Source organism: Lepidochelys kempii, chromosome 8 (genome assembly GCF_965140265.1).
Source record: "Lepidochelys kempii isolate rLepKem1 chromosome 8, rLepKem1.hap2, whole genome shotgun sequence".
NCBI lineage: Eukaryota > Metazoa > Chordata > Testudines > Cheloniidae > Lepidochelys > Lepidochelys kempii.
Window position 1 is genome coordinate 7,543,167 of NC_133263.1, and position 15,176 is coordinate 7,558,342.

Genomic DNA, 15,176 nt, shown 5'->3' on the forward strand with positions numbered 1-15,176 from the left:
TTAACTATTGCCATAAAGTTTAAAAAAAAAATCCTTGAATCTGCTTCCATACAACAGTAAGAAACCTGTTCTACATGTAAGTGATGTAACTTCTCACAAATAAACTTCAAATCTTTCCCAAGTCCCATCTGACCTTCATAGACGTGTCAACCACTTCGTAGCAGAAGATGTCATAATTATCTGTGTATTGGTCATGAACAATGTTTTGAGGAAACTGAAGTGATGATGTGTCTGGAAAGGAAGACATTTTTACTGCAACTGTTACACTGTTGTATAGTGTAGTTGAACTGGTTCTGATCATTTTGTCTCTGCCATTCATAATAACCGGACACAACTGAAGGATAAGACTTGTACGTGTCTGAAAGAAACTTCTGCTGCAGTTCCAATCCAACTTGGAGGAGGGAGATATCTATCAAATCACAATCTTTAACAGATACAAATAACATAAGTGTGTGAGGTTTTATAAATTATCTTTAAATTATTTAAACCTATACAGTGTTATATAAGACTCATCACTTCAGTCAATAGACTTGCTATATGCAGATTAACTGAAACAGAAAAGGAGAGACATTTTATTGCTAAACATTAGATCCCACTAGTTATGAGATGGTGGTTTGCTAACTTGCCTTTGCTGTAATCTGTGAGAGGGATGTCCAAAGTGCATCACCCAACAAGTTCACAGTGCACCAGCAAATATAGGGAAGGGGACATGGGCCAAATACTGATTGTGCCAGTCCTAAAATGGACCTGTATGCTGGTAACTTATCACTTTGAGTTAGCCCACATAATTGCACTCACATCTATAGTGAAAAGTACAAAAATAGCTTTCTGTTTGTTACTTTTCTACAATAATGAAATGACATAAATGACTTCTGATTAGATCTCTTCATATGTAAGTGATTTGTATTAGCAATCATTTAAATTACTCTTAAATTGGTTTTCATTATGTCATGGAGACCATCCAGCTGATATATTCAAGTCCTAGGCTTGTGAAAAATATTGTACATTCCAAATGGAATCTGAATAACTGAGCATAGATGACGGATGATAATGGACAACTATTGACAATTAAACTTGCTGACTTAGTTCAGTTATCTGTCCCTTACAGTGCTAATTGATATGCTCAGCACTGGTGTATAGCAGATATTTTATAAATTCAATAAGAAGGGGGAGTGATTCACTATAAGAGTTAGATCCTCTGGAGTGTATTAAAAACCATAATAAAACAAACAAACAAAAACCACTAAAGTACTAACTCTCCATTAGTGTTACCTGTACACTGTGCAGTTGTCAGCAAAAACAGACTTTATGGAACTTATGCTACGTACATAAGATGGTAAATTTAGATTTAAATTTAGTGCTATCTCAAACAAGGATATACCTATAATAAAATTCTATTATACTCTTTTCTAAAATTTTCTAGACACTGCCATCTCATGATTAGTTTGAACACTATTCCTTAATATGTTTTGACTGTTACAGGTGTCTGTGCACCTTAGTGTAATTTTTTTAAATTTTTGCCACTTGTCATTTCTCGTGTTGGTCATTAAGTGCTTCTTTTAGGATTGCTATGCTACATTTTGTCCACCTCTTTCGTATTTTGGCTATTCTTGTACCTATAGGTTTCATGACTTCAAAATCAATTTTCTGCTAGAGATTATACTTGCCTAATATTTGTAGGGTATATATTATCCAGGGCACAAGTAGTGTTTAAACAAATCAAGATTCTGTCACCTTGTTGTCTCTTCTGTAGTAAGGCCACCTAACTGAATCCGCAAGTTACCAGAGTTTATTTCAAGCTTCTAGCAAGAAATGATGCAACAGCTTTTTGTTGTACTTAGTTGTCCCTCACGTGGACTGCTGCGTTTATTGTGTTGTGCTTTCATACCTTAGGTTCTCAGTTCTGGGAACTTTTGTATTTTCCCCCCTCCTTCTCCAGATTCTGTTGCTGAAGTACAAAGTCTAGAATGTTGTCCCAGAAGCACTGGTTTATGCAGTTGGGTTTCTGCTTCCAACGTGCTCTTTCTTTTTGGAAAAAGTAGAGCTGTCTGGATTTCTTAAGGACACTGCATCAAGTCCACGTAATATTGTTTGACATTAAATAAATCAGTACTGCCTTTAGATGAATTAAAGATGTGCTTATAGTTTGGCTCTTTTGTGAATGAACACACAACTGCCTCCCATTTCCTATTCATTGTGAAAATAGGGAAAAATCTAGCAAGAACTCTTTTGTTCTGTACATGAACAGCAAATTATATACTCTCCTTTCACTGCTAGTGATCGTAGCTAAACATTGTTTAAAAATCGTAAGTGATACAAACATACTGAGACTCCTACGTAATTTCCTTTTTATATGAAACTGGGATATTTCTTAACTCCACCATAATGCCAGACATTTTATTATTCTAGTTACTCCATTTTTAGCTCTTAATTTCTATTTTATTTTGCCTTAAGTGCTCAACGGTATCAGACCACTCTCTAAATTGGAGAACTACTTTGAAAAGTGAAATTTCTATGTTGTATACATGAATAATAAGGCTCAGATGTTGTCACAGATATTTTTAGTAAAAATCACAGACAGGTCATGGGCTTCCGTGAATTTTTGTTTATTGCCCATGACCTATCTGTGATTTTTTACTAAAAATATCCCTGATAAATGGGGAAGGGGTAGGGTCCAGCATCCACAGTGGCTGGGAGCTCTGGGGTCTCCTCACCCCCCACAGCGGCAGAGAGCTCTGGGGTCCCTGCCACAGCTAAGCTGCTGTGAGGGGTCCCCCCACTGCCCATTGCAGCTGGGCTGCCACGAGGGGTCCGCCTGCTGCTGCTGGGCTGTTGCAGGGAGCCCCGTGGTGACTGGGAGCTCTAGGGGACCCCCGTTGTCTGCCACGGCTACGCTGCTGCAGAGGGGGGGCTTGCCACCTGTTGTGGCTGGGCTGCTGCCGGGAGTCCCAGTGTCCGTAGCTGAGTGGGAGCTCTGGGGTCCCCCTGCTGCTAGGAGCCGCTTGGGGCCTGCCAGCAGCGTCTGAGAGCTGTGGGGCTCCCTGCTGACCACTCCAGCCCCAGGGCAGAAAACGTCAGAGGTCTCTGGATGTCATGGATTCTGTGACTTCCATGACCTCCATGAAATAATCGTAGTCTTACCTATTAAGCATGCTGACAAACATACCTTTACTAGACTAGTATATTTGCATTTCTAACAGTAAAAAGACTTTTTGTGGTAGTTACAATGGATGATGTATTTTATGCTGCATCCCATTAAAACTTTCTGCGGCTGGAAGAGGATGATCATGGAAATGTGCACTAACCTTTGCTCTTATTTGAACATATCAATATGACTAAGTCTGTGTCCATTTCAGTTTTCATTCTGATTTGAGACCAAATATTACTGCATACTCCATGTTTCCTTTTGCTCTTTAGGAAGTTTAACAAATACATCCTTATCACTTAATGTGAGTTACAGTCATTCTAATTTTTTCAATGTAGTACTTTAAAACAAAACTAAAATTTTTGGGAAATATTTTCGCTCAAACAAGTCTAGTAGTCCATCTCTTCATAAAGCTTAGTCAGAAAATTCTAGTGAGAGAGAGATCCTCTTCTTTCTTTCTCTTACATAGCTCCAGTACTGGTAACAGATCCTGCATGAGTTACTCCTGGGGGAATTGTGTACCAAAAAATGAAAAATTCTGCTCACAGTATTTCAAAATTCTGCGTATTTTAAAATACCGGTTAGCAACTATGTCTAACAATAAAGACAACACAGATTCAGGAAATATTTTTTGGCGAATAGATTCCTTACTAGGCATATTAATATAGAACTTTGAGTGACAATTCATTTAAACCAAGGGTTCTCAACCCGACCCCCTGGTCCCCCCAAACATGCTATAAAAACTCCACGGCCCACCTGTGCCACAACAACTGGTTTTCTGCATATGAAAGCCAGGGCCGGCATTAAGGGTAGCAAGCAAGGCAATTATCCAGGGCCCCACATTACAGGGGGCACCGCAAAGCTAAGTTGCTCAGGCTTCTGCTTCAGCCCCAGGTGGTGGGGTTCAGGGTCTGGGCTTCAGCCCCATGCAGTGGGACTTCAGCTTTCAGCAAGTCTAATGCTGGTCCTGCTTGGTGGCCCCCCAGAAACCTGCTCGTAGCCCTCCAAGGGGCCCTGGACCCCTGGTTGAGAACCACTGATTTAAACTACAATACAGAAACGTATTTTCCACACCCCTCAGAAGCAGTGCAAAGGCTTGGGGGAGTCAGGGATATCGGAGGAGCTGAGGGAGAGGGAAGTAATTGCTGGGAAGGAGCCTGGGAGTGAACTTGGAGGATTGTTGGGTGTGGGTGGGAGAAGTAAGGAACAGGGTGGGGCTTTTTGCACGGTGGGGGATTGTTAGGGCGTTGGAGATCCTCCCACATGCAGACCCTGGCTGACCCCTAGCGCCTCCCAGTCAGTCAGGCACAGCTGTCCTTGTCCCCTTGTGGCCCTGCACCTCCGCTCAGTCACCCCTCCTCCCATCCCCATTTGACCCTGCGCTCGCATTCAGCCCCTTTCCCAATCTATCGCTCCCACTAGTCCTTCTGAACACTAGTCTGTGACTCCCCAGTAGCCTCATGTGTCCTGCTGTGCATCCCCCCGATCCCATGCCACTTCCTCACAGCGCCCTGCCCATGGGGCCAGATGGAACACAGCCTTTCCTCCTCCCTATCGGCAGCTGGCTACTACTGCCAGTGAGCCAGCTGCCCTCTGTTCTGGTGCCACAACAGCCTGTGGTGGGTGAAAGGTGTAATTGCAGTGCTTCTCCTGCAGAATGTATTTTCTAAGCAGGGAAGAAAAATCTGTGGGGGACATGAATTCTACATGTGCCCAGTGGCACAGAATTCCCTCAGGAGTAATGATTGTGGGACTGTTTCAGAATCACTTGTGTGCTGTATGCAAGAGGAATTATTGTTAAACTGTTAATGCTGTGATCAAACAGTGATAGGCTACATGTCTTATGCCATTTTTGTGTAATGTCCTTCAATTAATTAACTGCTTTGAGTATGAATACTTAATAAAACTGTATGTTTTAAAAGAATCTGTCCCTGCTAGCTTTTGAATTGAATTGGAAACTGTTTATCATCTATCTCTTGTTTAAGGTATTAGTATCCCCGTAAAGAAGGCTGTCATACAGTGGCTGAATTGCCTTTCTGAATGTTCTACAATTACTGAAGAATAACAAAATACAGTGATCCCATCAAACCATTAATAAAGCAACATACAAATAAAATGGTTTTGTGACTTTTTTTCTTATCCTTATCGCCACAAAAGATAAAACTAGCCCTGAAGTGGTAACTAACGAATAGCATCTTCTATTGCTGTAGGTACCAGTTCTATTCCATTATAAAATAGTTTAAGGTTTATAATAGCTTTTTTTGGGGGGGGGGGTCTAAACTTTGAGTGATGTGTGAAGGGATAGTGATTTGAATTAATGTAAAAAAATGTATGGCTACAGTTTTCACACACTTTCAAAATTCTGGAATGAGGGTCTAACTATAAAACTTAATGTAGTAAGAAGACTTTTAGGCTGCCATTCTAGTTTCAGTGGCCCTGGCAGCACTGGGTGAGCTTAACATCCTAGATACTACAGTATCTAATTACAATGGGATGTATTAAAAATGGAGCTATTGTCAAATTTTCTTACCTCATCTATTTAATGTAACTCTTCTGACGTCTTTGTTTCCTATCATAATTATTTTGTCTTGCCTCTTGCATATTGCCTGTCTTTGCTCCTACTACTTCTTAGCCTTGATAGTGATTGCAATGAAAAAAGTAATCTCAGAATCTGATTAAACTATTTTCCCAGGATAAAATTTGCATGTATTTGCTTTTAAAAAAAATGCAAACTTAATAATATTGGATATAGCTTCTGCTTTGAGCTGCAGTAGTTAAGCTAAAAATAGGAAATTAGAGATAGAAAAATATCCTGTGAGTTCTCATTGTTAAGCCAAGGAGTTTGTGTGAAATTCTGGTTTTACATTGAGCTTCATCTTTGGATGTGTGTATGCTATGCCACAGTTATTGGAATCTGATTTTGCTGAGGAAATATATATATGCCTTTGGCCTTCTGGGAATTTGAATGTTTTATTGCCATGCTCATGATAGTCCAGTTTTTTCCAGTTCTTAGACTATTGCTCTGAACAAGTGGGAAGTATTTATTAAATAGCAAACAGTTTTATCTAAATGGACATAGTCGAGATTGGTATGTCCAAAGCTTGACATACTTTTTTTGTCCCTTTTGCAGAGTGCAGTGTAATTTGAGTGATTTTTAAAACAAATACATGTGCTACTTTCGCTTTTGTAACTGGTTTATTGTACTTTTAAATAAAAACACGCAATATACAAAGGTACTCTTATGATTATCAGTAACTTGATACAATATCAGTGCTCCTAAAATACTTTTTTGTGACTCAGTGCCAGTGATTAATGGTTACCATAAACCTTAAAATAGGTGAGTTATGTGTCAATGTAATGGAAGAAAACACCTGATTTTAAAGCAAGAGATTCCAGTTTCAAACTTATAGATTTCAGAGTTTTGTTACAGAGTTCAGAAAAGAAATGAAATTCAGATTTAAGAATTCAGCTAAGTAGCTTTTATAACGATTCCTGAAATATTTTAATCTAACCTTGCAGAACCATCATGAAGTTGTACAAAACCCAGGTACATAACTTAGTTACTAATTCTTGCAATGTTGATGGAAAAAACTTAATTTCCTGTCAAATTACTTGTCCCGGGCAAGTGATCAAACAATTTTTTGTAAAGATGTCCCTAACACAGGTTCATCCACCCAAATGAAATTAGGATGGATGGTGATCTTTTAACCATTTGAAAACCCCATTTGTCACATTCTCCTGCTCTTGGAGAGAGTGACCTCACTGCATATTAAACAATGGGGACCTTTGTCTGGCTTATTGAAGGTTGTGTTGCCCCTTTAATGGCAGCTAGAGAGTTACCTGCTGTGTGGAGACAGCTTCATACCATGACAGCATGGGGATGCTAGGTGACCAGAAGAGAAGGGGACTGTTTATGTCCATGTCTATGCAGTAAAAGCCCTCTTTTCATCTGGACCAGACTGAGCAGCACTCGCCTTCCCACCCATAGAAGTAGTTGAAATGCCAGGTTTCGTCATGATCAGCTGTGGGCATTATACTAGTCTCCCCTTTCTTGAGGGGCTAGGAAGGATCTTTTCCCTGACCATCAGATTGGCCAAGACGAGGTGGATTTTTTTTTTGCCTTCCCCACAGCAGGTTGAGGGCTTAGTGGGGGGACAAAGAACAAAAAGGACAGGAGTTAGGCTGTGATTATGTAAGCTTGGGGTGGATGTCGAATACAGATACTTCATAGGGAATGGATACGGTGATCAGATAAAATGGATTGGGAAAGGATTTAAAGGAGTGGAAGTGGGGGGCTTGGGGCTCTTATGACTGGCATGGCAGGAAGTCGGCCCCCCCATTCTTTACCCTCTTAACCCTCATTTGAGGGGATAATGAGGTCCCAGTAGTGAGTTGGCTGGGCCCAGGATGGGTAAGGAGGAGGGCTGCCAGCAGCCCCATGGGTATATGTAGATGAGTATGGAATTACCTGCACTTAACGATTTTATCTGCCAGATTCTCCTAGTCATGTAGAAATAAAGTTTCAGCCTAATTAAAGCATATCCAGTATCTGCTGTCCTTCCAGCATAGCCCGACAATGCTTACAAAGGCCTTCTGTTTGGATTCTTGTTACATGTAGTAGGCTGGATGGTTGTGTAGTAAAAGTCACAAATAGACTTGTCCAGAAAATGCAGGTTGCCATGGAGAAGCACATTTTATTACTTTTTTAAAGGGCACAAAGTTATAGCATACTTGACTTAATTTTTTTTTATAAAGTGCTATCTGAAAAGCTTTCAGTAGACTTACCACATTTAAACAAAACCACTATTGGTTTTAACCTTATTGGTAGCTAGTGATATTTTTCTTTTTGGTAGTTGAAGGCTGTAACATTGACTCTTTTTTTTTAAAATACTATAGATGTTACCACTTTGCTCTCTTGTAAGTTACCATTTAATAATGCTACAATTTCTTGAATGAGGCGAGCATTACTTTCTCTGTCTAAGCAGTAACTTTCCAGCCATGTGCAAACAGAACCATTTTGCACTGGTGTCAGATGTTGTACCACAAGTGATATGTTGTACCTTGATTTTTTGTCCCTTTTTGTATTGTGGGTTGGTTTCTCAGTGTCACAGGAGAAATTGTATGACACTTCCTCTTTCACTGTTGGATGGATGAGGAGTACTATAGGAAGGCTCTGACAGAGGTGTTGAAATTAAGAGGTATAACTGATTTTTTTTATTCTGACAGTATATTAATACTGTAGTAGAAACCTGGTAAATTGGTAATTAGTTGAATCAAAATGTTCTTAAGATAGACCATTATTAGCACTAGTCTGTACTTGACAGAACTCGTTTAAAAGCTTGTTTTCACATCCTCCTTTGTTTAGCCATACTTCACACTGGAATGATATTATTTATAACTGCATTAAAAAGGAGAAAACCCTGTGTGGCTGAGAAACAGATGCTTGGTAAAGCCTATGGCACATAAACCATATTTTAATGTTGTTTTTCCCCCTTAGCAAGTATTGATTCAACTATTAATTCATTGTGGAGTTAAAAATATCTTTGTGATCACTAAATTAATTCTCAGGCATATGTATTCACAGCTCCTAATGAGTATGAGGTTTTAAAAATATTTTTAAGGGGACTTTCTCTTTAGGCATGCAACTTGTTTTAGGCTTTGGTAGCCAGAGAGTAATAACTTTCAAGTATAAGACAACTGAATTCTTTGGCAAACATTTTTCTGTTTTCCTTCTAACTTTTTTGCCAGTTTGAACAAATCCCTGATGTATACATTCTCCTTTTTTTAGTGGTGGATCGTCTGGGCTGTGATCCTCGAACACGTTTCCATGTTCCTCCGAATACCAAGCAGTGGATTGCCTTGCTGCAACGAGGAAACTGTACATTTAGAGAGAAAATATTGCGAGCAGCTTCACATAATGCCACAGCTGTGGTCATTTACAACAATATATCCAGTGAGGAACCTGTCACTATGACTCATCAAGGTAAATAGTATGAAGTCTGTTCCCCTTTTGTCCCCTTTGCCCTCTGGATATTTTTCTGCCATATAAACTATTTTTAAGGCACTGTTGACAGTATACAGTTACTTCTTAAGTGTTTGTACTCTTTGCAAATATGAGTAAGTATACAGTATAGTGACATACAATGAATACATCTGGAACTGTATTTTTCTTTTTTTTACTCCAGAGGAATACACTTATCCGCTGAGTAACTTTTTTTCTTTCCCCTCTTTGGGATCTTAGAGCTATCGCTTTTGTTTCAAATCTTAGAGCTATTGCTTATTGGAGAGGCAGAAAACAAAACACTGTATAACAGAGAAGAGCAGTAACTTTATACAAAACATCTGAGAGTGAAGAATTTTTATAGTAATGGGACTTATAGTGGAGTTTTGAAGGCTGGGATTTTCAAACAAGCCGAAGATAGTTAAGCTCCAAAATCCCAGCCTACAGGCTTCTTTTAGTGACATCTTAAAAGGACTTCACCATTCCTGGCGGTATAGACTAATAGGGCCACCACACCATTGCGATGCAAGACTAAACAGGACGTACCTACTGTTTCAAGGAGGAGTTGTCTTTGTAAACATAATCTGGAATTCTTTCAGGATTTGATGTATTAATGGTCTGGATCTCTGTAGACTTGCACATATCTAGGGCAGTTCACATGTAAAATTTTGGCATTACTAGAAAATTATTTTAGGATCACTGGAGCCTTACCCTTAGATGTTTTCCCTTGATGAAAGAATCCCTTTAGCAAATTTTACAGTGAGACTAACTTTGCAATTACCTGCATTTTCCCAAAGGAATGTCTATTCACTTGGGATGTCTTCATCCTTCAGCTTACCCCAAAAAGACCACTTACTTTCGATAATTGCATTTCCTTTGAAAACTTCCCCTAAAAATGGTTCCACTGTGTTGGGTTGTTTTTTTTAACATAATGGGGGAATGCTTGTGGAATTTGGAGTTTCCAAATGCTCATTTTGTATCTCACCAACCTCAGTGTGAATAGGATTGATATTCTAGGGAACTGAATATAGGGGTTTTTTTGTTTTTTGGTTTGTTTTTTTTAAAGGCTTTCCTGAGGGAGCCATAAAGTCACCTGACCATCTCATTTTGAAAGTGGAGCAAAACCTTATACAAAGGAAATTACCCAACTCATGTCTTCATTACTTTTGTTGATTGTAAATGTCTTTTGCTTTGTTCCAGCAAAACTTTTTTTACTTCTTTGTTTTCTTTTGTGAGCCATCACCACTTTTATCACTCCTCTGCTCATGCAGTTCTCCCAAAGACTTAAGCTCCAAAGGCAGAGACCAAAGTTAATGTGAGGCTTGTAACAGTTGCCAAGCCCACAGTATTTACTTCCCGATGATGAAAATGAGTTCTGACTTCTAGTGACCCTAGTGAAGTGGGATACTTGTTGTAACAGGATAGTAAGATTTCTGTTTGTTGTGACTAAAACAGAGAGGAGAGGCAAGAAGATTAATATAACCAGACTCTCAGAATGTAGGAAGCTTTAAGATAGCTTTTTCTTGAGCTATCTTACCTCTGAATCTTGCGGTCTTTTAGACCTGTCTCTTTGTAGCCAAACATGATCTCAGCTCTCTTAACTCTTCCCTTGCCTACACTTTCAACAGCCATATTCCTTGCACCATCTTTTGGGAGTGGATAGCAATATCTCTGCACTAATTGGATATTTAAGCTCCATTTCTTCACTCTTCCAGCTTTCCCCTTCCTGAAGGTTAGCAGTAGTTAAATTCTTTTCATGTGTCTGACAGTTGTGTAGATTCTTAGTGAGATGACAAGAAGTTATAAGTGCCTTAATCAAGTAGTTGTTTGACATATTTGGCAAAACAGATGCTACACACCAAATGTCCCAATTCCACATGTTAATATGGATCAGTGCGTCTTGTTCCTATTGCTTACCAGGTAGCAGCATGTTCTGTTTTGCCAGGGAAGCACAGCAAGGAGAATAGAACCTGCCCAGGATGAAGAGCTCCTGTGGGCCATATGCATGATCTCAGCCTGGTGTGGGTCCCAAACGCCAACTTAGGAATGCTTGTGACAAAAACAAAACAAAACAGGGTTTGGATCAAAATAAAAAGCATAGGTGTATTCATGCTGTATACCTTAGGTTGTAGGCATAGTTTATGTAAAAAGAAAAGGAGTACTTGTGGCACCTTAGAGACTAACCAATTTATTTGAGCATGAGCTTTCGTGAGCTACAGCTCACTTCATCAGATGCTCACGAAAGCTCATGCTCAAATAAATTGGTTAGTCTCTAAGGTGCCACAAGTACTCCTTTTCTTTTTGCGAATACAGACTAACACGGCTGTTACTCTGAAACCATAGTTTATGTAGTTATGTAACTTTATTAAAATATTGTCACATTTCCCACAGGGGCGCCAGTTAAGATTTTGGGGTGGGGAGGTAACTTCCAACCGGGCTTTGAATCACTTGGATTTTTTGAAGGATAAAATGTCTATTTTTGGAGCATTTGTTTTGATTAGTTCCTGTATTTTTAACAATACTTATAGATGTATTACAACAAAATTACCAACATAGGACAAATAGGCAACTTTTAAAGCTAAGCTAAGCACCTGTTGCATGCAAACCCAGTACCAACTAAAACCTAATTTTCAAGCCTCTAAAACAAAGTTCAGAACACCCAAGAGAAATACAGTAAAATATGATTGATCCCACAGCCTTGATGTATAAATCTTTTAGCCTTTACACAGGTAGTGGTGCAGTTATACAGTATGATACATTGCTATTATGGAGCAAACTTGTACTCTTTCTTGGCAATTTGTCCAAAAGAATATCATAGCCATGTAGGGGCAAAATCAGAAAGACTAAGGCATAAAATGAGTTAAACTTATCAGGGAACATAAAAGGTAATAAGAGGTTCTTTAAATACATTAAGAACAAGAGAGAGACAAAGGAAAGTATAGGTGCTCTACTTAGCAGGGAATGAGAGCTAATAACTGGTGACAGGAAGAAGGCTGTAGTGTTTAATGCCCGTTTTGTTTCAGGTTCACTAGTAAGGTTAATGGTGACCAGGTACTCAACTCAATTAATAGTAATAACAAGGGGGAAGGAATGCAAGCCAAAATAGGGAAAGAACAGGTTTAAAGAATATTTAGATGTATGCTAGTCAGTAGGACCTGATGAAATTCATTCTAGGGTACTTAAAGAACTAGCTGAAGCAATCTCCCAACTGTTAGCAATTATTTTTGAGAACTCATTGAAGTTGGGTAAGGTCTCAGAGGACTGGAAAAGGGCAAACACAGTACCTATAGTTAAAAAGGAGAACAAAGAATACTCAGGAAATAGTAGTCCGGTCAGCTTAACTTCAATACCGGGAAAGATAGTGGAACAAATTATTAAACAATCGGTTTGTAAGCACTTAGAGGACAATAGGGTTATAAGGAATATCCAGTATGGATTTGCAAAAACAAATCATGTCAAACCAACCTAATTTCCTTCTTTGACAGGATTACTGGCCTAATGGATTTGTAGGGAAGGAATCAGTACATGTGAGACATCAAAAGCCTTACTAAAAAATCAAGATGATTCTTGGGGTACCCAGTACTGTGAGTCATTACCCCTGCCTCCGACATGAGGGAGTCTTGCCTATGCCTGATTGGGTGTCAGCTTCTTGACACTGCCAGCCTTTCTCAGGCACTCTCTCGGACACTTTCCTCTAGGCTAAGCCAGCCCTGTCTTCACCTTGCAGGCTAACAATAGATGCATCTCTCTCCCTAAGTCCCTTTGAAGTGTTCCACTGTGATATCCAGCCCCTTTAATTGGCAACTTACAGAAATTCCAGATCCTGTTCCCCTGGAGGAGCAGTGTGCCCCAGTTTACTAGTTTTACCTTAAACCACCACTCCTGTAAACCAGTAGTTCTCAACCAGGCGTATGCAGAGGTCTTCCGGGGGGTACATCAACTCATCTAGATAATTGCCTAGTTTTACAACAGGCTATATAAAATGCACTGGTGAAGTCAGTACAAACTAAAATTTCATACAGACAATGATTTATTTATGGTGCTCTATATACTATACACTGAAATGTGTGTACAATATTTATATTGTGGTAGTTTCTTGGGTACCTGGGAACCAAACCATTTGAGGCTTGAATACACAAATCTTGCACATAAAAACAGAGTGCATAAAGATTTACCTTGAACGTTTTGGGGCTCTTTGAAGGGTACCTATCCCCTTAGGTCAGTTTCATTTGGCATGGTGAAGAACATTTCATCCAACTCATTCTTTTCATTTCCCAGCTGAATATAGATTTCAATATTTGAAATATATGGAAATATATATATATGCACTTTCTCAATGTACTTCTCCAGCAGAGTACAAAACTTTTTTGATGGCCAGATGTCAATTGTCACTCTCCAATCAGCATTTTCATCATATTAAATGAAAACAATTGGCAACTTTTACAGCAAAAGCTGTTTGATTTTATGTCCTCTGGTAGTATATTAAGTGTCTGATGTTCAAGTTTTAATGCTGCACTGTCTCCGAGGGCCAACTAGTGAAAGAGGTATTGACCTCAGTGAGCTTGTATCCACTAACAAAAAATTGCTAAGCTTAGTTACAACAGGTGTGTTTGTTGTCTCTTCCCTCTCTGTATCCCTATAGTAATATGTTTTTATCTCTCCACATATCCTGGTAAATGACCTCTCTTTGGTAAATGAAGGACATCTTTCCCAGAGCAGTTTATATTGGAAAGGTGGGGACATTACTGGCAGGAAGGCAGTTTTATCAGTGGTTTTGCTTGCTGCTTTTATTCAAGCAGAACAAATGATGTCTAATGCACAGAGAGAGAATATGTGGCAGGGGAAAATATTTAGTATCTGGCTCTTTATAGTCAGTAATGGGAATCGGAAGGAAATGTAGATAAAATAAAACTAGTGTTAATATTTTTAAAAATTTGCTTGTGTAGTAAAGATTTAAATTTAACAGTGTTACTTAATCACTGATTAATTCATTCTCAAATTCAGGTAAATCTTGAAATTTTTTGTAATTTTAAATCTATGTAAAAGTGTCATTTTAAATTTGAGATTAGCATGGCTTCTGTCCTTTTTCTTCTACATTATCATCTTCGCCTTGTTGTTAGTTGGGGTCGTTGGCTCTTAGTCTTGACAGGAACGCTTGAAGACCAAATATTTCTTCCAAGCTTACTCTGACATTCTTTGTGCACCTTGAAGCACATTTGTCTGGGTCTCTCTCATGGTCTTTGTCCTGTGACTACTAGATCTTGTACTCTACCACTACCTCTCACATCTCATTGTCTCATATGACCCAGCAATCTCAGTTGATGCTCCCTCAGCTTTTTCGTGATGAGGGCTACCTGCATCTTGGCTCTTACTGTTTTACGTCTTTAAAATAAAATTTATTTAAATGAGAACTAAAGCGCCAAAATAAAATTACTAAATTCCATTGATTACTGATTCACTGTTGTCAATGTTACAGAAATTTTCTCCTTAAGTCTTCACGCTGCATCTAGTATTACATCTTTATATCCAATGTAGACTTGGATTAAGCCTTTAAAGTAATCAGAACAAGTTTACTGCTTCATTGCATCCTTCGATAAATAATGCATCCCTTTTTGAGAGAGAGAATATCCATTCAACGATGTAAGATTGACTCTTTTCATCCTGCTTTTAGAATTAAGACCGCAGCTTTTTAGAGGATGAATCTTATACCCCACTCGTTCCCTCCCAAAACAAGACAGCGTGAATTACAGATAAAGCAGGTAATGTATAATTAGATTATATTCTCTGATAAAAGAATAATGTTGAGGGAGGAGAATTCATGCTTGTTTTGAAATGTGATCAGAGAAGATGGGTGTGTTCTTGGTCACTGGTTCAAAGGCAAAACGGGCAGTAGATGACAATGACTTCAGGTAACTAATGGCTGTTCAGGGATCTCAGTCAAGTTCAGAGTTGGCAGGTCTCTAAAGTTCATGCTGCCACTGCAGTTGCCATGGTAATGCTTGTTGTCAGGCACTTATACATCAAGAAGGG

At 39.1% G+C, this 15,176-nt stretch overlaps 1 protein-coding gene across 4 annotated transcripts in view; it reads left to right on the forward strand.

The window, feature by feature from the left end:
- The window catches only part of RNF130 (ring finger protein 130), a 91,015-nt gene that overhangs the window by 12,437 nt on the left and 63,402 nt on the right, over nucleotides 1-15,176 (forward strand). For 3 of the 4 annotated variants that reach the window (XM_073355363.1, XM_073355364.1, XM_073355362.1), the window contains exon 2: nucleotides 8,934-9,128. The exons of the other annotated variant lie outside the window; for it this stretch is intronic. In XM_073355363.1, coding sequence (XP_073211464.1) covers nucleotides 8,934-9,128 — 195 coding nt within the window. The remainder of the gene's footprint in view (nucleotides 1-8,933; nucleotides 9,129-15,176) is intronic. 4 annotated transcript variants of the gene reach the window in all.